The 26,229-nt window shown below is 45.7% G+C and overlaps 2 protein-coding genes and 1 long non-coding RNA gene across 5 annotated transcripts in view; 1 reads left to right on the top strand and 2 right to left on the bottom strand.

The window, feature by feature from the left end:
* LOC310752105 (uncharacterized protein) overlaps positions 1-4,229 on the bottom strand; it is a 37,797-nt gene extending 33,568 nt beyond the window's left edge. Inside the window, exons 1-2 of the mRNA XM_083591865.1 lie at positions 3,797-4,229; positions 1,821-1,923 (exon numbers count right to left, since the gene is read on the bottom strand). Coding sequence (XP_083447991.1) covers positions 1,821-1,923; positions 3,797-3,808 — 115 coding nt within the window. The 5' untranslated portion in view covers positions 3,809-4,229. The remainder of the gene's footprint in view (positions 1-1,820; positions 1,924-3,796) is intronic.
* Positions 4,230-4,783: 554 nt separating this feature from the next.
* On the top strand, positions 4,784-6,893 carry LOC310752144. Its single transcript, XR_014542843.1, has 2 exons — positions 4,784-5,531; positions 6,752-6,893. It is a non-coding gene; the product is annotated as an uncharacterized lncRNA (long non-coding RNA).
* A 269-nt stretch (positions 6,894-7,162) lies between these two features.
* On the bottom strand, positions 7,163-24,796 carry LOC310752113 (phospholipase A and acyltransferase 3-like). Of its 3 annotated transcripts, none has more exons than XM_083591892.1 (5): positions 24,633-24,796; positions 17,113-17,198; positions 11,425-11,527; positions 10,122-10,390; positions 7,163-9,085 (listed from the first exon to the last, which is right to left on the bottom strand). In XM_083591892.1, the coding sequence occupies exons 2-5, from the start codon at positions 17,167-17,169 to the stop codon at positions 8,981-8,983; spliced, it is 534 nt and encodes a 177-aa protein (XP_083448018.1). In that variant the 5' UTR covers positions 17,170-17,198; positions 24,633-24,796; the 3' UTR covers positions 7,163-8,980. The 3 variants fall into 3 exon arrangements, with proteins under 3 accessions (XP_083448018.1, XP_083448017.1, XP_083448019.1); XM_083591891.1 differs by lacking the exon at positions 24,633-24,796 and adding an exon at positions 19,733-20,425; XM_083591893.1 differs by lacking the exons at positions 17,113-17,198; positions 24,633-24,796 and adding an exon at positions 16,256-16,533.
* Positions 24,797-26,229: the final 1,433 nt, after the last annotated feature.

Below are 26,229 nucleotides of genomic sequence, written 5' to 3'. Positions count from 1 at the left end.
ATAATTCAAGTTTGGATTTGGATTTGATATCCCGCTTTATCACTACCCGAAGGAGTCTCAAAGCGGCTAACATTCTCCTTTCCCTTCCTCCCCCACAACAAACACTCTGTGAGGTGAGTGGGGCTGAGAGACTTCAGAGAAGTGTGACTGGCCCAAGGTCACCCAGCAGCTGCATGTGGAGGAGCGGAGACGCGAACCCAGTTCACCAGATTACGAGACTACCGCTCTTAACCACTGCACCACACTGGCTCTCTTCTTCAGAATTGACAGTCCTTGTGCTCCCTGACTTTGTTCGCCCACCTTCATTATTCAAAATCACCCATGTAGTTATACAGGATGAGCTTTTTAATACACAAAACCAGAACTAGAAGACTAGCTGTGCCAAATGTGATCCTATAGGTCTGGTTTCTCAGCAAAAATATAAAAATAAAAAGACTGATAGCCTTCACCCTCATCATCCCTTCACCCTCATCATCCCAAACAAGAAAGTCTAGAGGATGCAGCCCTTTTAAGGTAGGACTAGAGTGGAGATACTGTTTCACCCTAAGGGCCACATTCCCTTCTAGGCAACTTTCCAGGGGCCACATGGCAGAGGTGGGTGGAGCCAGAGGCAAAAACAGGGTGCAGGGGAAAAAAGGTGGAGCAACAAATGTAATTTTTACCCTCTCTGGGCCACATCCCTCACTGGCCAGTGTGGTGTAGTGGTTAAGAGCGGTAGTCTCATAATCTGGGGAACTGGGTTTGCTTCCCCGCTTCTCCACATGCAGCTGCTGGGTGACCTTGGGCCAGTCACACTTCTCTGAAGTCTCTCAGCCCCACTCACCTCACAGAGTGTTTGTTGTGGGGGAGGAAGGGAAAGGAGATTGTTAGCTGCTTTAGGGTAGTGATAAAGCGGGATATCAAATCCAAACTCTTCTTGCTTCACCCGCTCCTTGGGTGTTTTCTCTGGGCTTAAATGGGTCCTTGAACTCTGTTCATGCCCAGAGCCATAGCTAGGGGGTGGCGAGGTGGGCCTCTGCCAGGGGCGCAGGCGATGGGGTGGGGTGCAAAATCAGCTAAAAAATACGTCTATAAATATAAATACAGTCATACCTCATGTTACGTCCGCTTCATGTTACGTTCTTTCAGGTTATGTCCCGCGGCGACCCAGAAGTACCGGAGAGGGTTACTTCCTGGTTTTGCTGCTCGCGCATGCACAGACACGCAAAACGACGTCACGTGCATGGGCAGAAGCGGCGAATCACAACCCGCACGTGCGCAGACGCACTGCTGCAGGTTGCGCTCTTTTCATGTTGCGAACGGGCCTCCAGAACAGATCCCGTTCGCAACCAGAGATACCACTGTATCAATTATTGCCTCGTAATAAATGGTTTTAAATAGAGGATGAATTGAATGGGTGGAGGGGGTGTTGGAGGAGAGGCGGAAAGAAGAGCTAATTTGTCCGTGGGTAGGGGGAACAATCTGGATGGTTCTGCCAGGGGCGCAAGATCACCTAGCTACGGCTCTGTTCATGCCCCCTGTTTCCCTGGACGGAGGGGAGAGGGTGTGTGTGTGCGAGTCTGGGCCCGATTGCGTGGCAAGGTGTGATCCAGGGGAAACTGCCATGATGCACATCTCTCTAGAAACATCCTTCTCCGGACCCAGGGCCCTAATCCAGCACTCGTGGAAAAGCCCCGCAGCTTTCTGCGTCGTGAAAAGGTGGCCAATAATTTCCATCTTGGCAATGCCCAGCATAGAGGCACAGGACCAGCTGGCATTGCTGGCAACCGTAAACCTTGCCTGACTTGGCCGTGCACCTGATACAAGCCTGAGGACCTTACCTGAGGGAGCCAGGTGGATCACGTAACCAGAACCCACGTAGATGGCCCAGTGCTGGTAGCCCACACGGGAAATCTCTATCAGGTCTCCAGGTTTCGGCTCTATCTGTCAAGAGAGAATCAGAGAAGCGAGTGCCAGGAGGGAGCTGATGTGATAAAGGAGTGTAAATCAGCAAGGTGACAATGCAGGCAGGACTGTGGCAGGAAACTGAGGATGCCAGAAAATCAGGAATTATGTTCACATGTGGTGTAAATATGTACAATTTTTTGAGTAAAGGGTGTTTAAGGAGATAACAGAAATCACTGGGTTAAAGCTGACCAAAAGTCCAGAGGTAGCATTATTATCAATTTACGGTGGGGTGGGTGGAAGGTTCGCAGGCTATGAAGGGCTTGCTCACAAATTTATTGACAGCTGCGCAAATTATTATAGCCAGGAAGTGGAAAGGGGAAGCAGAATATAAATTGGAAGAATGGTATAAAGAAGTGTGGGATACAGCTATTAATGATAAATTAACATGTGCCATTAAGGTAAGGCAGGGAATATGCAGGAGAAATGATTTTGAGGAGATATGGAAGGTGTTTGTAGAATTTGTACTGTTAAAATGGAAAGGGGTCAAACCATCGCAAGAGATGTTGAAATTTTGGGAAGTTGGATAGTTACAACGGAATGGTGTCTCGATGGTGGGGTGCACATTTTTATTCTTATTTATTTATGATTATTACTTTGTAAACAAAAAAGAACTGTGGCAGGAGGGCAAACGCTGAAGAAAGCTTTATCCTGGGACTTGATTAGATGCTAGGAGAGGATATATTTATTAGATATTATCCTTCCTCCCTCACGTTCAACAGAGTGCCATCCCTTTGCAGCCCTATTTAGGGGAGTTTTTAATGTTTGATGTTTTATTCTGTTTTTAATCTGTTGGGAGCTGCCCAGAGTGGCTGGGGAAACCCAGCCAAATGGGTGGGGTATAAGTAATATGTTATTATTATTATCATTATCATTATTATTAAGAATCTAAATAATAATAATAATAATAATTTTATTATTTATATGCCACCCATCTGACTTTTTTGCCCCAGCCACTCTGGGCAGCTTCCAGAAAAATATAAAAATGCCATAAAACATAAAAAACTTCCCCATACAGATAGGCTACTTTTAGCCTTTTAGTTTTAGTAATCCAGGTCGCTTTAAGGCAGACTGGATTTTCCTGGTATTACCTCCTTTTCTCCCCCTTAAAATAACAATCACACACAAACAGTTTTGCAAAATGTAAAAATAACTTTTTCTCACTCAGTATATGTCTGGAAGAATACCAGAGATAGCAGCTAGGTGCAGGCAGGCTTAAAATGCCAACTGAGTTCCTAAAACTTACTAGCTTAAATACAGAGTCTGAACTGGGGCTCAGAATTACAGGTGTCATCATGGGTGTCCAGTGCCACGCACCACAACCTGATGTCATGATTAACATTTTTATGCTGCTTTTCCGTATAAATACAGGCTCAAACCAGCTCACGACAGAACCACTAAAATTCAGAACAATGCATCATCACAATAACACTCACATACTAAACCATTTCACAACATGAAGCAATAATCCAAAAAAACACCCCAATTTGATTCCATGCGTCAAATCGAAAAGCCCTGTCATTTAAGACACAGCAGGGCCTTTGTGTGTGTGTGTTTTGCCACAGTCCTATGAACTAGAAACTTCTCATTTAACAGCAAAAACAGCAATCACTTTGAATGTCCAGAGGCCTGTCTGGACGCTTTGCTAGCAGCTGAAATCCAACCTTGAGCAGCATAATCCCTGAGGGCACCCACAGACGGCTATATTTAACTCGGCCGAGAGATGACAGAGAGACGCTTTAGAAGCGGCCGTGCTCTGTGACACACCACAATGCGCACCAACAGAAATGGCCAGAGCAACAGCAGAGGCAATTCGGCTTCCCTGTCAACTGCAGTCGCAGTTGGTACTTACATAGCCAGACATCTTGAGGAGCTGCAGGCAGGCCGGCCCGGACGGATACTCCACCCTCGCCAGCAGACAGTGGCTTAGTTTAGCGATTGTGGACAGCTGCAGGCAGGGCGGGGTGAAGGCTGTAAATCGCCTTTGCGCTGGAAGGGGCCTGGGCTGAGGGTGTTGAAATGGGCAGAGGCAGGCATCCCAGAGGGACCGGCTGACTTGCCAAAAGCCAAAGCCGAGGAAACTGGAGGAAGCCTCTCATTAATTTTCTTTTCTTTTTTCAAAAGGTGCAATATTTGTGTTTAGCCAGAACGTGGGCCCTGCCACCGAAAGGGCAAAACTTTCCCCTGGATTTCTCATGCAGAGGAAAGGTACAAAAACATACACAGAGAAGCTTGTAAATAGGGCATTGTTTGCAACCTTCTCTGGCTGCCCACATGCCATACGTTGAAAAGGCCGGCCCTCCCTCTCACCCGCCAAAAAGAATTGTGGGAACTGCAATTTTAAGGGTGCCAGAAATTGCAGATCTCTCTGTGGTAAGCTAGTTCCCAGGATTTGGTGTGTTCGTGTACATTGATATATCACAAGTTGTGCTGCTGTTTAAAAATCAAACAATAATTTTTAAAAGGATGTAGACCTTGGCATAGTCACGAAGTAACATATTTTTTGGAGAAAATACTTGTGAAATACTGGCTGCATCCACAGCATACATTTAAAGCATACACACACACACACACACACTTGAATACAGTGGTACCTCGGGTTACATATGCTTCAGGTTACATACGCTTCAGGTTACAGGCTCCGCTAACCCAGAAAGAGTACCTTGGATTAAGAACTTTGCTTCAGGATGAGAACAGAAATCGGGCTCCGGCGGCGCAGCAGCAGCAGGAGGCCCCATTAGCTAAAGTGGTGCTTCAGGTTAAGAACAGTTTCAGGTTAAGAACAGACCTCCGGAACGAATTACTGGTAAGTACTTAACCCAAGGTACCACTGTACTGGCCAGTGTAACGTGCACTGGGCTAAACACCAGTTCAGGGCAGCTCATGGGAGTCAGAATAAATGGTGATGTGTACACAGCCTGCATCTGTGAATGCTGGCATAAATAAAGCCTTGAAGACCCCCTCTCCAACTCCCACAAAAGGCAGGCACCTTGACTATACTGTTTTAGACACCTGCTGAAAACTTGTTTGTTTCATCAAGCGTATCTATAGACACATGATTTAGGTACATTTATTTTAAATGTTTTAATAATGGAGGGCTGCAAGGGTGGATTTACACACACACACACACAACTTGTTCTCTATTTAACTGAAAATGTACACAGCTTGGAGATGCCCGTGTGTGTTGTGTTTTGAGCAAGCGGTTAATAAATTTCCTAAATAAATAATCCATCAGTCCAGCCCGTTTTATATTCATGGAATTATTTTACTGATCTCACTTATAAAACATTAGAAGAACAGATGGTACAAAACGTACCGTAAAAAAGAAGCAGAGTCACAAAATCGCTGTTATTAGTGTAGCAACGGGAAAGCTTACTGCCCTGTTATAGATTGCAACGTGTGTTTTAAAAATCACTTTTTGTTGTTATTCATTTTGAAGGTTTAGACTCTCACCTCTAATCAACGGGTGCCCAAGGTGGCTTTACAGGTTGCAACAATACAAACGCCGATACCCTCTCCTCCCCAACCCTTCATCCTCTGGGTGATGGATGGCTCCATTCTGTAGTCCCAGAACAACTGGCAGAAAAGTTAAGGAGGGTCACCTCCCTGCATCTGCTCCTTCTCTGGACCAGTGGAGGAGGCCAGACTGACATTTCCTTGGATGAGATTTTGGGGAGGCATCCCTTCTGCTCTGCAGTCCATCATCCTCTCTTGCAGGGACAGGCAAATTGTGGGGGTGGCTGCTGCCCACTGGGATTGGTGGGGTGGAAGGCAGGGAGCCCAACAGTAAGGTGGCACCAGAGCCAATGACAGGCACAGCCAACGAATTCTACTTTCGTCCCCATCCTCCTCCTCTCCTCCCTGCTGAGTTCAACAAGGGGCAACACTGAGAAGAAAGAGTTGTGGGCAACTTTCTGGATTGGTCATCAGGAAGAAGGCAGACAGGTGAGGGCTGGATGAGGGCAAGCTGGGGTTGGGGGGGGCAGTGCCCCATATGCCCAAATGGAGCAGACTCCTCTGCCAAGAGAGTCCTATGTGACTCTCAGCTGAATTTCATGTAGCTGCAGGAGTCCCAAGGGAGAGGAAAAGGCAGGGAAATGGAAGGAGGAGAGGAGACAAGCCCTCTGCAAGCAACTGATTCAGACCAGTGGGAGAAGTAATTTCTCTCCCAGGCAGCCTGCTTGGAGGGGAGGGGGAGGGACACATACAGAGAAGGTGGACGGATATGTCCATTTTTGGTTGCTGGCTTCAGCTCCACCCTCTGCCAGTATGTGGCCCCTGACAGGTTATCCCTAAGGAAATGCAGCCCTTGGCAGAGAAAAAAGGTTGCCCCCACCCCAATTGTGATTTTACTAACGTATTATCATTAGCTACACAATAAAACTGATAGCAGCTCCTGGAAGATTCCCTAAAAAGATGTTAGGCATACCACTTTCAATGGGCATCAGAAACTGCATGTTATAAGGAGAGATAAAGAGACATAGCATAGGGCAGGGGTGGCCAGCTTCCAAGAGACTGCGATCTACTCAGAGTTAAAAACTGGCAGTGATCTACCCCCTTTTGGAGGATTCAGGTCAACATTGTTGAGCTTTTTTTAGGAAGGAAAGCCCTGTTTTTGGTGGTTCAGGTCATTTATGGGGTGCAGGGCAAATATATTGAGCTTTTTTTAGGGGAACCAAAGTATTTTAGCTTCTTTGTGGGAGCCACTGATCTACCGGTGATCTACCACAGACATCCAGTGATCTACTGGTAGATCACAATCTACCTGTTGGACATGTCTGGCATAGGGTAAGGATTTCAGCCAAAGTAGTGGCCTGGGGAGGGGGAAAATCATCAAGCTGGGCACCACATCCATCTTACAGCTATAAGGTCTTCATTTTTGCAGGGATGTTGCCAGGGAAGTTTCTATGTCTGAGATGCTAGAGAAGCAAACACACACACACACAAAATGGTCTTGGGCTCAGACCCTGAGCACCTCACCTTTCAGTTATTTTTTAAAGTCAAGTTTCTAGTCCTTATGACTGTGAATATATCCTTTGAAAGTGTGTGTGCTTGGAAGCTGGAGTAGGTGCTGAATAAGATGCCCAGAGCCTTGAAGTAGGCCTTTGGTATCCTGAATTAGGCTCCTTATCCTTTCCCACTGCCAGCAAATCCAACACAGATAACACAAATCACTAAATAAAAGTACGGAATAAATTAGTCAGGCACCCTCATTAAATTGTTTTATATGCCTATTGACAACAAATTTTATTTCAGCAAGCCTACCCAGACATATATCTCACCTATGTTTGTTTGAACAGCCTTACTGATTTCCTCAGAATTTTAATCATAATTATTTTATGTACGGTATATTAGTTTTTTTTAAGGTAGCTTTGTGGATTTTAGCTGTGTTTTATCTAGAATTTTATTACATATACCACTTAAAGAGCTCTTGCCTTATCCGACTTATGAATCTTTCAAAATAAATAAATAAAATAAAATGCAGAATAAGAACAAAATATGCAAATACATGCTATGCTCTGTATAGGCAGAGTTGTGTCCAATACTGTATTAGTCAGAACAAAATCAAGACTAATGGACATGACCAACTTAGGTCCATTCATTTCCATGAGTCTAAGTAAAATTTGGATACAATCCACGTGTGCTGTTTAGAACCGACACCTTACCACACCTCCATCTAAATCCAGAGCGCTTTATCGTGCAGTGGTATACAGAAATTCAGCCCAAAAGGGAGTGTTAAACAAAAGAAACGAGTGCTGAAAATCACCTCTACCACTGCCAGTTTAAGCTATGCTCTCCTCGTGGTTCATGTTTAGCTACATTTCTGCTACAGGCCTAAGCTACCAACTAAAAACTCCTCTGTTTAGACTTCCGGTCTGCTGCGGAGGGAATGGCGGCGTGCTCCGTGTCGTCGGAGTAAAGGACTACACGGTTCGGGCTGCTAGGGCTCCGGGGGAAAAGCCAGGGCTAGGCGACTCCCCGAAAAAACCCCACGGGTAAGTGGGGACTCTAGGGGTCCAGCAGAGCGAGAGAACTCGCTTCCTCCTGACCACCCCGTAGCTGTTTGCAGGGGGAGAAGGGAAGAGGCTTTGCCCTTCCCAAACTGGTACCAATCCCTGGCACTGCCCATTGAACAGCAGGAACAGGACACAGCCTGTGGAGGCTCATGCCCCAAAGGAAGACCCCCCACCCATCTTTTGGGGAAGGGCCGTTGAAGCTCAGTGGTGGAGCAACTGCTTGGCATGTAGAAAGTCTCAGGTTCAATCCCAGGCATCTCCAGGTAGGCCTAGAAATGTATCCAGTAGGGATGTCGGGGAATTCCAACATAAACGGAAGGCAGGAGCAGAAATTGCCGGTGTTTGCTTATTCGTCCCGTGTCCGGAACAAAAATCAGTATGATTGGCATTTGCTGTTGCATTCAGTCTGCAATCAATACCCAATGGATCACACTGTTCCACTCCATTTGGATTGTGTTTCCTTTGCACTGAAATGAATAGAATGGGATAACATAATGACAACGTAACTTACACAATTAATTACATAAATAATGCAAATTATGTGATTTTGCCACGGCAGACAGCACGAATGACGTTGTTTGGGGCAGAGGGCGAACTGCGGCAGAACAGAGACAGCACTGCAGTTGACAAATACAGGAAGGGATGCCCTCCTACATCCCTAGTTTCCAGTCCAAAACCCTGGAGAGGTGAAGCCCATCTGCATGGGCAGTGCTGAGCTAGATGGACCAATGGTCTCTAAAGGCAACATCCGACATTCCAATTTTCCACTCCAGGGAGGCCGAGAAGAATTGCTTTAGACTTGGGACTCAGAGAGAAGCAAGCCACTCTCAACAAGGAGTTAAGAAACGGGAGAGGGCGTCCAAGGCTGTGGCCCAAAATGGGAGCAACTATTGTGCTTGTTTGTTTGTTTCTTTGTTTGTTTGTTTCCCCAAAGAGGTAATTGTTCAAATAACACAAAACCTGAAAAAGAAAAAAACCAAGGGAGCACGGAAATCTCAGAGTCTCTGTTATTGGTTCTGTTATTGGTTCTGTTGTTTCTTCCTCTTGACCACGGCAGCACCAAAGAGTCCCAGGGCGGCCAAGCCCAGCCCTGCGATGCTAACCCCCACCAGGGCGTCTCGGACCTGCAGGATCAAAGGGGGAGCCAAGTCAGCAAAGACCACCAGAAGGATGTTAAGTATGAATGTTTAATTGCACACTGAAATGGAGAATGCCTGTATGTATATTGTGGAAAGGGTTTAACATTGGAAATTTCGATTGAAGCTCTCTCTGAGCTCTGACTGAGTTTAGAAGAACTGTTGTTGTTCTCCGCTAGCTTAAACACGAGTGTTTAATCTTAGAGCATGTGATTAATTTATTCAATTGCAAATCTCCATCTAGAAGGGAGTTGCCTGTTAGTCCTCTGGATGCCACAGAGAACAAAACAGTGTGTAAATGGGTCTCTCAAGGAGCTGCATAGCTTTAGGCTCGGATGCAGGCTAATGCAGGTTATGAGAAAGACAGAGCATTGATTTGTGCTCTGATAGTAACTGTGTTATATATATTTAAGAAGAAGAACCTATGCTTGGATAAGCGTGTGCTTTATGGAATTATCTGCATGTCTCATTGGTGTTTTTGTACCTGTTTTGAATAAGTTCTGGTTTGTAAAGCTTTGACTAATACTTATGGGTCTGGACAATTTTTATTCCAAAACTATCTGGTTTTTATGCATCCAATGGCTTCATGCTGCACAATATAAGAGCCCTGCTACTATAGGATCAGGCCAAAGGCCAAGCATCCTGTTTCACGCAGGATGCTATCCTTTGGAAGCTTTCCAAGTTGGTGACCCTCACTCCATCTCGTGGGAGCCAATTCCATAGTTTAATTATGTGCTGTGTGAAGAATAACTTCCTTTTGTCTGCCCCAAATATTCAAAAATTCTATTGGGTGGCCCCGAGTTCTAACATTATGAGCTTGCTTTCTCCTCCCCCCTCCCCTTCCTATTTCCTTGTGTGCCATGTCTTTATTTGAAGACCGTGAGCAGGGAGGGGCCATCTTAGATCTGTTTTTTCTTTCTTTTCTTTCTTTCTTTCTTTCTTTTTTTTCTTTTTTTTTCTTTTGCAAGCTGCTCTGAGAGCAGGGCACAAATGCCATTGAGTAAATAAACAATAATAATAGTACCTGATCACTCCTGGGCACACCATAGCGCAGCTCGGTGACGAAGTGTTCGCAGTTTTCGCTGGTGACTTTGTACTGTAGCTCTTGGCCCACCATCTCCTCGGCCCGCTGGACGATCTTGGTCCTGGGCAGTGGCGGGAACTTTGTGTCGTGCTTGTTATTCACCCGGTAGCGGTGCTTCCCTGCCACCTCCCGTAGCAGCTCCTTCTTCACCAGCGCCTTGTCAGTTAGGGTGGACATGATGCTAGCACAGCCTGCTCCTGCATATTCAGCTTTGGGGGGGGGGGAGAGAGAGAGAGGCCGAGATGGGGGAAGCTGGCTACAAAAACCTTTTACCCCTGTCCCTTCAATGCTCATGCATTTAAAGCACACAGATTCCTTCCCCCCAAAGAATCCTGGGAACTGTAGTTAACGCTTCACAGAGCCCTTAACAAATGAATTCTGAGGGGCAAGCCATGTGCTTCCAAAGGGCATTCAGTGTGCTTTAAGACATATGGTGTAGATGTATCCCTTGGGCCACCACAAAACTGAGATGCCTGCAAATGGAGCTCCGTACCACACCCATTAGGGTTTCACTGGCATTTTCTCTCCCCTTCGATCATTTTCAAATGGAATATGTCATTTGTTGACGGAGAATGTTCAGGTAGTAGTGGGGACACAGAATAAGTTTTTGGTGCAGCACCAATTTCAACCAGGCAGAGGGCCTCCTTGGTAGAGGCGCCCGCCCTGTGGAACGCCCTCCCATCAGATGCCAAGGAAATAAACAACTACCTGACTTTTAGAAGACATCCAAAGGCAACCCTGTTTAGGGAAGTTTTTAATGTTTGATGTTTTATTGCGTTTTTAATATTCTGTTGGAAGCCACCCAGAGTGGCTGGGGAAACCCAGCCAGATGGGCAGGGTATAAATAAATTATTATTATTATTATTATTATTATTATTATTATTATTATTAATTTATTTATCAACATACCCTGTAATAAAATAAAATACTGAAAACCTTCCCCTAGGCCTATGGAGGCTAGGGTTGCCATCGTTCTTGCTGGCCCCTGATTCAGTGCCTTTAACTGCAGCTTGACTAGCAAAGATGAGCAAGGTGCTCTCCACGCTGTGAAAAGCTTCATACCTGTAGCATTTTCACAGAACTGTAGAGTTGGAAGGGACCCCCAAGGGTCATCTATTCCAAACCCCCTGCAACGCAGGAAGCAAGCTGCATTTAAGATGCACAGGGGAAGATCACCTCCTCCACCCACCCACCGTACCGCACCGCCCGGTCACTTGGCCATCTTAATCTTACGATTCCTTACAGGGTGGAGCCAGGTGAATCACAAAGCCGTTCCCCACGTAGATGGCCCAGTGCTGGTATCCAAAGCGGAATATTTCAATCAAGTCCCCAAGCTCCAAGTCATCCTGTAAGAAGAGGAGACGAGGGGAAAGTGTTAGCCAGCCACACTCGGCAGCAGCACGTATGGAAACGGGAAGAAAGAAAATAGGAAACAGGGGCACTGCCGGAGGCAGCCTTAATTGAAGTCTGGACGATCTGGGCTGGAGTGAAAATGAAAGAGAAGGATGTATCAGGAGTGATTTAGGTTGGAAATTAGTTGGCTTGCTTTCTGTGACATGTAAATGATAAATTTGTACCTATACCATGTGGGGTGGGTCCATTAGAGTGAATTGCATTTCCACCAACCTTAGTCTGCCCTTGGCCAGGACCACCACCACTCACCCCACCACAACCACTGCCTACCAGTTTCCCCCATCATTTCAGTGCTGCCCTTGCAGAACTCACTTGGGAGGATGAGGACGGGGCAACATTAGAATTACCTGGGTCTGCCAGTTATTGGTTCTGGCTAGGGCTGGGCGATATATCGAGATATCATCCAAAACCAGTTCCAAGTCCATATTGCGATACTGGTTTCATAATTTTTGACATGGCAATACATCACAAATCATTATGTGTGTGCGCTATGCAAAAATTATGACGCGGGAAAACCATGAAAGCATCCAATGCATCCACATGGCTCCATCTTTATTTCAGACATTGTGATGCATCGGTGTATGGTGATGTTTAGCGGGTGATATATCACGATGCTGAAAACCAGATACAGTGGTACCTCTGGTTGCGAACGGGATCCATTCTGGAGGCCTGTTCACAACATGAAAAGAGTGCATCCTGAAGCACTGTAATTTGGCACTTATGTGCATGCGCGAGCGGCGACACCAGGAAGTAACCCTTTCCGGTACTTCCGGGTCACCGCAGGATGTAACCTGAAAAAACGTAACACAAAGCAAACGTAACATGAGGTATGACTGTATCGCCCAGCCCTGGTTCTGGCTCCACCTGTCCCCAGCCATGTCTCCTGCTAGCCTCTTTGCCTACTGCCTTACTGCTCTCCATGGACACCAGCCACTGCTGCTCTAGGTATTACCTGCAAATGCACACCTTAGGCAAACGTGTTCCTATGGGCTCCCGTGCACCAAATCGTTCAAATGCCTAGCAACGCCCCTGCTAGGGAAGTTTGAAAGAAAAGGCACACAGAGCCCACAAACAAAGCAAAAGTCAGAGCCAGCGAGTCATGGGAAAGCTCAGAGCATCGCAGGGGCATTCCAGAGCAGTCACAAACGCAACCCTATGAAAGAGGGCACAGACTGTTTCTGGGTCTGATGGAGGCCAGCTGGAATCCCATTGTTTCTGCTGCCGTTCTAATTCTATCATCCCATTGTAAGCAATTCTTTGGTGTGTGTGTTGTTGTTTTTTTAAAAAACTGTTTTTATCTGTATTGTGTTTATGCCTGCATTATTCTAACGTCTTCGCATTGTGCACACCTCTGAGCACTCTTGTTGGGGCTTTTGGCAGGGTATGTAATAATAATATGCAAGCATTGATGTCTGAGGACAGAAATATAGAATATTTATTTCAGTTCCCAATTCTGCTTAGGAGCGCTCAGTAGAAAGTATGTTCCATTTATTTTGGAGGAAGCTCAATAAATGTAGCATAGTTAAGTTGCTCCATCAGTTTCTGGAGGCTATTTTTCAACCTTTCAAATCATTGATTATTTCCCAGCCTATCCATAGGAGGGCATTATTGGAATGCACTAGATTTATCTTAGATGCAGGCAACATTTTTTACATGCTTCTGCAATCAATTGTAGATTGGATACAAGCTCATTCATTTCCTGCTGATGTTTTTTTTAAGGTTTTTTGGGGGGTTAACTTTCTGCACAGCTGCCTTCTTTCATTTGAAAATTTGTACAGCTTTGTTTGCAACAGTCTACGGTTCGTATACAACAAATTATCTATCTATCTATCTATCTATCTATCTATCATCTATCTATTTCTGACAGTTACACCTTGATACAAGTTATGCACGTGCACACGAACACATTATGTTCTTAATTCTGGCTTTCACTTTTCAGCCCTTATGATTTCAGTAAATACTTGAAAGCACATGAGTCCTGAAATATCAGAAGCCACAAGGTTGGCTTAATAAGACTTTCATTAATTCATAGAATTGTAGAGCTGGAAGGGACCCCAACAGTCATCTAGTCCAAGCCCCTGCAATGCAGGAATCTCAAGTAAAGCATTCATGACCGATGGCCATCCAACCTCTGCTTGAAAACCTCCAAGGAAGGAGAGTCCACAACCTTCTGAGGGAGTCCATTCTGCTGTCAAACAGCTCTTATCATCAGAAATTCAGTAGGGGCCTATGTATAGCTGCTTGTTTCATAACTAAGAAGCGTATAACTGTGGTAAATCAGCAAAGGTACATGCATATATATTTTTTTAAAATGCATGGGCTCTTTCCAACTACTCAGAACAGACCCATTGAAATAAATGGAGCTAAGTAAATTGTGCCCATTAATTCCAATTCTGAGTAGAACTAATAATGGATACAGACCCTCCAAGTGTCCCTATTTTCTAGAGACGTCCCTTGTTTAGAGAAGCCGTCCCAGTTTCTGATTTGACCACAGAATGTCCCGCTTTTCCTTAGAATGTCCCCGAGCTGTCTGAAGGCAATCCTGTATAAGGAAGTTTGTTTAATGTTTTATTATGTTTTTATATATGTTGGAAGCTGCCCAGAGTGCTTGGGCAACACAATAAGATGTATGGGGTATAAATAGTAAAATTATCATTATGGAATGGGACATCCCTATTTTAATCCGAGAAATGTTGGAGGGTACTGTATGTTGGATACAACCCCATTCTGCGCTGTATGAGATTCAGAATTTGGGTTCCTTCGGTACAACACTTTGAAACCACACACAGAGTCCCGGCTATTGTCCTTATTCCACAAATATTCAGTAAACAAACGGCTGAAAACTTTATTAGAACCCAGGCAGGGCTTCTCCTGAATCCTGCAGGGATGCAAGTCACTCTCAGTCAGAGTAAAAAAGTAAAACTGAAAGTGCATTCCCCCTAAGAGGCTCCTTTCTAGATTCCTATACTCAGTAAGGGAACATCAACAAATTTCGTCCACAAAGGATGCTACCTGCACTATTAAAAGATCCAATCTACAAAGCTAATCTCCTGTGTAGTGACCATAGTCCACTCTGCTAACCTGATGCCTTCCAGATGTTTTTGACTACAACTCCCATCATCATTTGTGTCCAATTCTAACCTTACTCAGGAGTCCTACTCTAGTCCTACTGAGAGCCAGAGTGGAGCAGTGGTTAGAGTGTCCGACTAGGACCTGGGAGACCAGGATTCAAATCCCCACTTGGCCATGACGCTCACTGGGTGACCCTGGGCAAGTCAATGCCTCTCTTAGGCTAACCTACCTCACAGGGTTGCTGAGGGGATTAAATGAGGATGTCGCCTTGAGCTCCTCAGAAAAAAAGTGGGCTATAAATGCATAAATAAGAGCAGACCCACTGAAATTAATGGACATAACTAATTTAGGTCTGCTCTACTAGGACTATCATTGGCTACTAAGTCCTGAAGAGCTACTCTGCACAGCTTCGGCTGCAAGGTCCCAAAAAGGAAAGAGAAACTAACCTTTCACAGGTTAGTCAGAGGCCACAGAGACAGGCACACACCAACGCAAACATCATGACAGGGTCAAAGTATTTTACTCCCAAGCAGTGGTGTAGCATAGGAGAGGACCACAGGGGCGACTGCCCAGGGTGCAAAATTCTGAAGGGGTGCAACCAGGTTCTCTCATCGATGCTGAGTGGCTGAGCTCCTGCCGCTTTCCAGAGCTGGGGGGAGGCAAGCCAGGCCTTTGGGGCTGGGTCAGAGCCTCCTTCTCCTCCTGGCCAGCGAAGGAACGCCTGCATGCACGATGTCCCTGGGCTGGTCGTAGGCAAGGTTAGGCTGGCTCCCCCTTGCACACTGCACGATGCATTGCAGGGGGTTGGACTAGATGACCCTGGGGTTCCCCTTCCAACTCCATGATCCTATGATGTGCTGGGCCCGCAGGGAAGGAAGGAGGGCATGTGTTCAGTGGACACACCAGAATCCACAACCAGAGCCAGAGCACAGGCAGAACCGGTCTGGCAAGTGTCTATTAAAAGCAGAGCAGACCTGTCAAAAAAGGGCATCTTCTGTGTATAAATCAGGGAAGATCTGTGACAATGGATTCATTGGGCCAGGAGAATCAGCTAACAGGTATTGACAGGTACCTTGAGTCACAGGAGACAAGTCATGGTCTCAAATTTATGTTCGTGATGCTTGATTGGTCTTTGGCTAAGGGGCTGGGCAATTTCTAAAGTCTGTAAAAGTTGTCACACACCTTTGTTCTGGGTCCCTCACCCCCTTGCAAGGTGGGTGGGGGACTCTCATTACAACAGAAAATAAAGATTTTCCTTGATTTCCTCAACTGCTTCCTGCGTACGCTCATTTTTCTCGGACTTAAGGGATACTGGATCTCTCGATGGGGAGTTGGGCTGTAAAAGTGCAGCCCTCATTTTTTGTATAAGACAGGGATGGCTTCTCACATTTCAAAGGTCATACACTTTATCAGTGGAAAAAGATGGGAGGAAGGGGTTACTCTAAGCACCATTAAGTCCAGAACCCAAAATCGCCAGACTACACCACTGTTCTCTCCACAGTCAGCCAAAGCAACAGATCACTTCTGCGCCACACTTTGTTACCTTAAAATAATGATCCAGTGCCCCCCCCCCAACACAGCTTACTTACCACATCAAATTCTGGCCCCCTGCTGCGCATCGCCATGATCACCAGGACTGCCGCTTCCTCCTTGTCACCAGGGTAGGAGCTTTGCAAAAAAAAAACCCCAGGAGCAAAGGGCTGGAAAGTTGACTAGAGCTAAAGCAGGAAGGATCCTGACTGCTGCCTGGGACTTAACAAACAGCTGGGAACAAGCAGGGACAGGAAACTCTGCCACTAGCGGAAAAACAGCAGACTCTGCCACATCAAAATAACTGTACAGTCCAGTAAGGGACTATCTCCAAATTCCTAATTGCTCACGGCAGATATTACGACAGAATCCTTTTTTGAAAAGGAAAAGAAAAAGTCAGCTGTGCCAGGCAGGGCAGGGCTGAGAAGTAGACAACAAACAGAACCCACTCAACAGAAGGAGCAGGAGGAGCCTCAGGGGAGATTAAGCAGGCGTCTTTCCTGTTAACCTTTACACATCTGCTGAAAACTTTCATCCGCTGAAACTTCAGACGGTATTGCCAGTCTCACACTCAGCCAGTCCTACCTGAAAGAGTTGCTACAAGAATAAAAGTGAAGGAAGATCAATATATATGCCCTCCTGAGCTCCTTGGAGGAAAACCAGAAATCAAATAAATGTTTAAAATAAACCTATTCAGCGCCAACTCCTTGTTTGAGGGGACTCTGGGCAAAGTGCCATCTTCTGGGAGGTCCTATTACATTGACAGGCCTCTTCAGGTCTGCCTGGCAATAATGGCGGCAGCACTAATCCATCTTTATTTCCCACAAGGCCCTGGGGTGCTCAGTGTAGTGTCACTCTTGGGTACAAAGAGGGGAGCTCAGGGTGCTGTGAAATAAATAAACTCAGTGTGCCTTACCAGATTGGGAGACGGCGGCCTGGAAAATTTATGGTTGCTCTTCCTTTTGACATCCATGTTTCCATGTGCAACGGCTAAGGCAGTCCCTGTGAAATCAAATCAGACAAGTTACTTTTTAATGCTCCTGATCTGCTTTTTGGAGCTTTTTGGAGAAGATAGATTCACTTTGATTTCTTAGGTAGGCCCTCAAACCTACCTAAGGTTTGGTAGGTTTCTTAAAGGGCAGGGTATATAGGGTTTCCATTGCTGCAGTTGCGGCACTGGATTCCCTGAGGTTTAATGGGGAGAGGGGATTTTTAGCTTCAACCATGGGAGGGATTATGGTGCTGGAGGAGACTCTTGAGAGTCCCATGGATTGCAAGAAGATCAAACCTATCCATTCTTAAGGAAATCAGCCCTGAGTGCTCACTGGAAGGACAGATCCTGAAGCTGAGACTCCAATACTTTGGCCACCTCATGAGAAGAGAAGACTCCCTGGAAAAGACCCTGATGTTGGGAAAGATGGAGGGCACAAGGAGAAGGGGATGACAGAGGACGAGATGGTTGGATAGTGTTCTCGAAGCTACCAGCATGAGTCTGACCAAACTGCGGGAGGCAGTGGAAGACAGGAGTGCCGGCGTACTCTGGTCCATGGGGTCACGAAGAGTCGGACACGACTAAACGACTAAACAACAACATGGGAGGGATTCTAATTTTTTCGTTTACTTCTCAGTAAACATGTGCCCTGGTAGGATTGTGGCAATTCTGCAGCCTGATCTTTTGTATTCTTTTTTGGGAGCATGTTTCCCAAGGCTGAACTATGGGCGAGGCTTTACTCTCAAGTCAGTATGCATAGAATTTCAGCTTTAATATTTCAGTGTTGATTTAGAATGAAAATAACTTTTATTTAGTTGCTTTTTTTAAAAAAAGAATTGTAAAATGGCAAACTAAAAGAAGGGGACTTTTTAATGGAAAAAAACCTACAGCTATACGCTACTTCAGTGTGGGAGAATCTGAGCATTTTCTTCAAACTTCAAAGGTGCGACAAGGAACAGTCGCTGCCAATGTTAGGTTCTGAGAGCAATGAATCTTTCCCAGAAATCCTGCTCAGTTTTCTTTCTTTTTTTATTTCAGACAAGTTGACATCAGGAGGGAGCAGGAGCACAGAGGTGTGAATTAAAGTGTGAGGGAAGGCAGCACAACGTGGAAGAAAGCAAGCAGAGTCAAAAAGGGAAAATGAAAGCGAGATGGAAAGGCAATAGCAGCAGGTGAAAGGAAGCAGGAGGTTAGAAAAAGAGTGGAAATGTTTGAGAAGGTAAAGAGAATGTGCCGGAAGAAGGGGCGGCAGGGAAGAGGCAACAGGTAGACAGACAGCTGGTGACAGAAAGGATTGTGAAAGCAGGTGACACACATGGAAGTGACAGGAGATGAATGGCTGAGGAGGCAAAAAGAAGGCAGAAGATGAGAGAGGAACACAAAGGCAAAATAGGGTGGGGGACAAAAAGTGCAGGAAGGCAGGGAAAGAAAAAGGCAGCAGCAGCAGGTGACAGAGAAAGAAAGGAAATGATAGGACTTTTGGATGTAACAAAATGCATTCACAAATAGGAATGAAGACTTGCTGTCTTGCACAACCACAAGCTTCACTGAGGAGAAAACCACTGGAAATCAAAGCGAGGACATAGCTACGAAAAGGGTTCAAATGTTTAACCAACAATACATGAAATACTGGTTCACTTGTATGGGGGGACAGGACGGACAGTATGTCAACACCTCAGTGTGTGATATGCAGTTGAAGGGACAGGATACCCAAATCCTGTCTGAAATCACCCCAGGCTTCAATAATCACACCAGTTCTCAAAACTATCCCAAACTCCTTTTGTCTTCTAAAAATCCAAAACAGCTTTTCTCTACTTGTCTCTGTTTTTCTCACAAGATGCTGTGTATAGGCAAAATGTTACTTTTAAAGGCTAATGAATAGGCTCTGTCATTGCCAAGAATACTCAGGCCTGAGAAACGAATCTTATCTCATTCTGTTGCAACATCTTGGACATGCTGAACCACCAGGGCTCCTCGACCCACCCCCTCAGCTTCTCATTCCCCCTTTCCTGGGAAGAGTCCCAATAGTCCCAAGACAGGAGCTTTCTGTTCATGCTCAGAGGAACTCATGGGGCAGGACTCTGGAAGGAGGAGAAAGGAGGAGGGAACTGGAAAGGGGTATATATGCTTGTGCACATGATTGTGAACTCGTGCATGCTTTTGTGGACTATCACACTTGCTCCTTCTACCAGTTCATGGATGGTAGAAATAAAAAGCCTTTTCTCCGAAACTATTCCTTGAATGTCTGTTGACTCCCACCTCCCTTTCCCAGGCGCAATATTTTTCCCACCCGAGGGCAAAGCCTCATAAGGCTACACAGTGAACAGTGAAAATGTAAAAGTCCCAGGTTCTGGGGTTGGGAGTCCAACGTGGGTCTGGACAGACTGAAGATGACTGCTCTAGAAAGGTTTCGTTTACCTTCGTTCTGACTTTTAGCATTTTAAAGCCTGCTTCACAGCTGGGCTCGATTGCTGTTTTATAAGCAACCTGCTCCCTGTGTCATTGCTAACTATGATCCAGACAAGTTGGTGTTGGGCCGCCCTACCTTTGAAGAAGGAGGTCTGGCGAGGTGGCTTTTTGCTCCTTCTCAACCCTACAACTCCTGTCCTGGATGTGCCAGGGGGGCCCCTGGTGGGCACCCCCACTTGGTCTCCTTTGGCTTGCATATGGGGTGCGTGGAGTAAGCCCCCTGGCTTTGCCACCAGGCTTTTAGACATTCTTGCCAGTTGCTTATCGTAAGAACAAGGAGGTTGGGGGACACAACCCCCAAAGCCTTTGGGGATGGTACCCCAGGGACGGTTGGCTTTCCCCATCGCATTATTTTCCGGACGTTTCACTCGGCCCCTCTCTGATTCATCCCCACAGCACACTCTCTTCCATACTAGGTTCAGACCCTTCCGAGTGGAGGCAGCAGTTTCCTTATTCAGTGGGTATTCTTTCCGACTCAGCACTGAAGGTTCCTTCAGGACTTTTGTCATTCTCTCAGGTCCCGCTTTCGCTGAATTTTGGGTTGGAGGTGTCAGCAGAAGCACGCTGTTCTCACGGAGCAGAGGCTGGAGTGGGGCTGAGGTCATGGCTTCTGCGGTGCCCCCTTCTCGAGCCATCAGGGTCTTTGGCTTCTGGGTGGCCTTGTGGCAAGGGCCCCTGTCACAGATCCTCAAAAAAATTTCAGACATGTCACTGGTCTGATTGGGTTTTTTTTCCAGCACAGCTGGAGGTGCCCATTGAGGGCCTGAAGAATTATGACAGCCTGGTAACCACCGGCAACGGGCCTAGTAGTAGCAATAGTGACTCCATTTTGCCAGGGGCTCCTGATTGGACTGTTGTTGTTGTTGTTTTTGTTTTAATTTTTATTGATAAATGCAATACTTACAAACACAAACCAGAACACTAAACAAACTTATTATACATACACCTCTCAACAAAAAAAGAAAACAAACATACAAACTAAACATACAGACATAAATTTTGACTTTCCTCCACCTATATGTGGCTTCCTTTGTTTCTTCTTTTCGCTGTTTTATCAATATTAATTTTTACTATCTCATCTTATACCCATTTCTTCTTAATTTTTTACTCTATAAGTTTCATTCATTGCATATTGATACATTAATACCAGAACAATGTTTTTCGATGTATTCCTTCACGCAAGTCCACTCCTCTATCAGTTTTTGGTCTGATTGGCCCCTTACCACTGCTGTAAATGTTGCTGGTTCTATATATTCACAAAATCTTATTTGCCATTCTCTTATTAAGGGAGTTTTTTCCCCCTTCCAATTTTTTGCTATAATCATTCTGTCCGCAGCGGTTGCATATAAGAAAAGTTTTTTCCTAGCAGCAGGAATGTCAGTCTGAAGGGGTACAGTTAGGGTTACCCCAGAAAGCCCTAAAAAAAACTCTTTGTGAATTCCCCCCAGCCAGGCCTCGGCGTACGCATTTTAAAACTGCATTTTCCTCTAAGACAAAAAGCACGAGCTAAGCATTCCTCTTCTGTAACGAAAACACTGTAACAAACCTAGAGCGGAGAACACTAAAGCTTTTCGCTTCCCAGATCCAAGATAACCTTGTCCTGGTACATTGATTTGCAACATACTTCCGGGAGCAGAGCCAGAGAACAAAAAGCAAAATTTCTATGTAAAATCTGTGAAGGGGGGGAGGGAAGGAGGGGGTTTGGGGAACAGGATAAAAACCTGATGTAAAATGCTTTTTGCTGCGGCCTGTTTTTTGTGAACTGAATCACACAGGTGCCTCTCCCCCCCCCCCCCCTTGGCAGAATATTTTCCAACCAATTTGCAACCAATTTTCCTACCCATGGATTAAAAAGGCTACAAGTCGATATAATTCCCAATAGGTACGCCTCTGGTTTCTTTTTACATGATATTTTAAGCATTTTTTAAAAGTTCCTCTTGAATGTCACTCCAAAATTGTTTAATATACACATACTCCCACCACATATGATACATGGTTCCTATCTCTGTTTTGCATCTCCAGCACAAATTAGATTTTGATTTATAATTTTTTGCCAATTTGACCAGGGTTAAGTACCATTGATATATCATTTTCATTATATTTTCTCTGATTGTGACGCAGGCTGTGAATTTGATATCATATTTCCATAATTTCTCCCATTGGTCTAATCGAATCGTGTGGCCTATATCTCTGATTGGACTGTTGTTGGCACCCATCTGTCTCTAGGGAGAATGGAGTGTGCCTCCGGGGATGAAGTCAAACCAGTGTGGTAGCAGTGCTGAAGTGACTTCCCCAGGGGAGCAAACCTGGGCAGTGTGTAGTGGGGTCCTGGGCTGTGCAGATGATGACACACACACCCTCAGCTTCACTGATGTGGTCCAAAGGAAAGCAGAGCAATACATCTGGCACCAGCTGGGCTGCAGGAGTTGTTGGAAGGAGGTGCTATCCAACCATCTTAGAGACTCCACTCTGAATTTTTGTAGGGTTTACTCCTTAGCCCTTTCTCTTCCCAAATATATCCCACAGGGCAGAGGAGGTTTGGAATCAGAGTCTTCCTTCTCCTAGATAGGCTACATTCCCAGGTTGATGAGTCCCATCTGCTCCTCACTTCCCTCTAAAGCCGTGGTTCCCAAAGTTGGGCACATGCCCCACGGGGGGCAATTTTATTTTTAAGGATGGCAATTTGAGAATGAGTTATTAACAGTGAATGGCCTTTTAGGCTTCCTCCATGTGAATACGAGTTCACTTTTTGAATAATAAGAATTATCTGTCCGGGGGTGCGGAGGCACCAGGATTTTAGAGATGCTTAGGTGGGGCATGGCCAAAAAAAGTTTGGGAACCTCTGCTCTCAAGAAAGTGCAGAAACTACCTTCATGACCGTTAGACCCACTATCAATCTAATCTGCTCAATCCATCAGAGCCTGTCTTCGCCTGCAGGGTAAGTCCCTGACTCACGGAGGATTTGAGTCCCATCAGCTACCCTCATCTGGTTTAGCTGGCCAGTCAAAGCCATTTTCCAGTAGTGTGGCTGCTGTCGCATGGTGACAGCTTCAGGGAGCCACAGGTGAGAGATGAGTTCAGGATAAGGACCAAATGTGGACAAACTACCCTAGAAGGAGTAAGACGTGTTTCCCGCCAGGGGCACTACCTTTTCCATAAAACACCATAACTTCTTGTTCATTCATTCTAGTGCATTTCGTATTCTGTTTTGTAATATATGTTTGAAGTGAAGAGGACACAGCATTAATTTTGGGAGAGCCACATATTTATCTTTGCAGTTCCTGAACCACAAATTTACCTTGAAGATATCTCCATTGTCTGTGTGAAACCTCATTCCTGCTTGCACATGATATATTTCTGGCAAAGGATTACTGCTCTGATCTTGTGCAGCTATCAGGGTCAGGATGCTAAGTGTTCTTTCCAGGTCACATTTGAGATAAGCTGTTGTACCAGGATCAAAGGTGGTTCATGAGGAGTACATACAAAACTCATGCCATGAGCCATAGAAATAAGACATGTACAAAGTTCAGACTAGCACCCATTCTTACAAGCCAGAGGCAAAAGTGAACAGAGCAGTGAATGCAAATACTACCTTTGTGCAGTAACCTAATTTCTACACACCCTCTCTATCTGCCTTCCAGGCAAGCAAGAGGCATAATCAGAGTTCGAGGACACATTTCAGCCACGTGGAAATATACAAGGCAGGCACAGAGCAGCAGCTGAGAGCAAGTCTTTGCCCTGTCCTATCCAACAGCTTCTCAGGTAGTGTGTGTGTACATACATCAGCTGAGCCAATCACACCACTCACCTTCTCAAAGATGTGCCCAATGTTCACATGCATCTCACATAGCTAGCTAGCTCACTCCCCAGCCCATCACGTTACTTGAGGGGAAAGTGTTTTCACATAAAATCATGAATCAGAGCCATAATCCTTCCTTCGCAAGGGGGTTGGGATAGATGACCCCTGTGGTCCCTTTCAACTCTAATATTCTATGATTCTATAAAGTGAAAATGGAGAATCATAGAGCTGAAATAGGGAAGGGCCCTGGTGCAGGAGTAGAGCCTTGCATGCAGAAGGTCCCACATTCAACCTCCAAATTATCCAAGCAGGGCTAGAAATGTTCCCCAGCTAAAATCCTGGAGAGCTGATGCAGATCAGTATAATGACTGGACTGAGCTGGATAGCCCAATGGCCTGACTCTACATAAGGCAGCTTTCCTATGTTCCTAAATTATAAGAGGGATGCAATCCACACTTTGCAAGCCTTCCTGTAACATATATGGTTATTTCACTGTCTAGGACACACCAAAAACACTTATTCTACTACCACCCTGCAGAAATGCGCTTTCCCATTTCTGTCCTCTACCACCTCACTTTTTAAAAAATGGTGCTGAAACTTGGAACAGCAAATAAAGGAGGAAGGAACTTCATGCATTCCTGCTAGGAGCAAGTCAAGAGTGCTGCTGTCCTGAGGTAAGACTAAGGCAACAGTCCAGGTTTTTTTGCAGCACAAAGCATCCAAATCGACAGCCCTTCCTTATATATAACAATGCATAATCCAGAAGACAATGGAGATCTTAATTGTGTGACTTCCCCATTAAGTAGAAAGGCAGATCCTCAAAAAATAAGCACGTGCATTGCACGCAGCATCGATCCCCGACATCTCCAGAGATGGAAAAGACTAGTCTAGGTAGGAAGTCCCTGGGTAGCTACTACTACCAGTCTAAATTAGCTAAACTGAGCTAAATCAGAGATTTAGAGAGATTTAGAGATTTAGAGAGGAGATACGGCCCGCCAGGCAGTGCTGGACTACAATTCCCACCCTCTCTGACCATTGGTCATGCTGGCTGGGGCTGATGGGAGTTGGAGTCCAACAGCCCCTCGACGGCTACAGAGTTCTCCAATCCTCAGCTAGAGGGGATCGATGGTTTGATTCAGCACAAGTCAGATTCTAGAAAGAGAGACGCAAAACAAACCTTTAGCCGGGCGGCAGTCCTGCAACAGCTGAGAATGTCCTGGGCGGAGAGAAGAGCAGAACCAGGAAGGCTGCAAATAACAAACAGTGACGTCATGCTAGCTCTGCCTCCTCCTCCTCCTCCTCCTGTCATCTGGGGAAGAGCAAAAGGGGAGGGGGAAGCGGGGGATTAAGGCCTCGGGTTGCCGCCCCCTGCTGGAGGAACGTTTGTCTGCATCATGTTAATTTCGCGGCTGAATTCAAATTTAAAGGAGCCTCTCTCAACCTTGGGTACCTATACTTTGGACTACCACTCCCATCATCCCTGATTGCTGCCTCAGCTGGCTGTGGATGATGGGAGTGGTAGTCCAATGGCACATGGGAACCCAAGTAGGGTTGCCGTATTTCAAGGAGTGAAAATCCGGACACGAAAGTTGGTGGTTGCTGAGCTATTCTTAAAGAAAACCGGCCCCAGCGACAGCGCCTGTCACGTCCGGATTTTTGCGGACACCGACCGCTTCGGGGGTGGGGTGTCCGGGAAATACCGGGTGTATGGCAACCCTAAGGTTGAGGAATCATAGACTCAAAGATGGAAGGGACCCTGAGGATCATTCTAGTCCAAACCTCTGCAATGCAGCTGTCCCATCCAGGGATCAAACCTGAAACCTTGACATTATCAGCACTACACTAACCGACTGAAAGGAAGGCTGCTCTAGGCTGTATTTTGCAGGAGGGATTTGCGTGCGTATACTTGAAATATAGGTTTGCACATTTATTTACTATTTATTAGTTATTTATAACAATATTTGTATACAGCTGTATCATTCACAGCAATAAAACCATAAAACTGAACAACAAAACCATAAAAAGTGGGGGGGGGGTGTTAATGGCATCAATTAACCATTGCGGAATGATGTGTTCTTCATTGCCTGCTTAGGCCTGGTGGAATAAGAAAAGTTGTGTCGCCCTACCACAACAAATCCATAAAAATAAAAAAAAGACTTTTGTGGTTTGGAAAGTGACAAGGAAATGAACTGAGAAGTATTGTATGAACGAGATAATGGGAGATAATGGGAGACATGTAAACAGCCTCAAGCAAATCAGGATGAATGCACATTGTAGTATAACAGCCCCATAAACAAATCAGAATGAATGCCCAATGAAGATCATCCACAGCACCCTGCAGACCTCCTTGTTAGTGTGCATTCACCATGGTTTATGTTCATGGTGGTATCAGGGCACTTCCAGATGGCAGTAATGCAGTAACACTGCGGAAACATCACAAACAACTAATAAAGCAGAATGATGCATGGACAATCCGGCATAAACCCTGCCAGTGACGCACTATTATTGCACCAATGAAATGTTGCAGGACACACCTGCAGAATCAGTCACCAGCCTGGAAGGGTCCTTTGTCTAACTACCACGAGACATTTGCACGAGCAAATCAGGACGAAGTCTGGCGAAGATCCTAAGGCTCTTTGCCACTCCAGAAAGTAAGTGCTCCCCTTTGGGTGTGAACAGTGATGTACTGGAGCAGTGATGAAGCATTGGAGGACCTTGGCCCCCTGTAAAAAGTAAAGGGACTCCTGACCATTAGGTCCAGTCGCGGATGACTC

This window comes from Podarcis filfolensis (genome assembly GCF_964270895.1).
Source record: "Podarcis filfolensis genome assembly, chromosome: 16".
Lineage (NCBI taxonomy): Eukaryota > Metazoa > Chordata > Lepidosauria > Squamata > Lacertidae > Podarcis > Podarcis filfolensis.
This window is presented reverse-complemented; position numbering and strand designations above follow the sequence as displayed.

Excerpts from the sequence above, each read along its gene's own strand:
- LOC310752113 (XM_083591891.1), bottom strand. The coding sequence starts at position 20,363 with ATGTCTGAAATTTTTTTGAGGATCTGTGACAGGGGCCCTTGCCACAAG. Across the intron at positions 17,199-19,732 it reads CCAGACCTCCTTCTTCAAAG|GGACTGCCTTAGCCGTTGCA; the intron begins GTAGGGCGGCCC and ends TTGATTTCACAG. Across the intron at positions 10,391-11,424 it reads GATTCACCTGGCTCCACCCT|CTGAATATGCAGGAGCAGGC; the intron begins GTAAGGAATCGT and ends CCCCCCCCAAAG.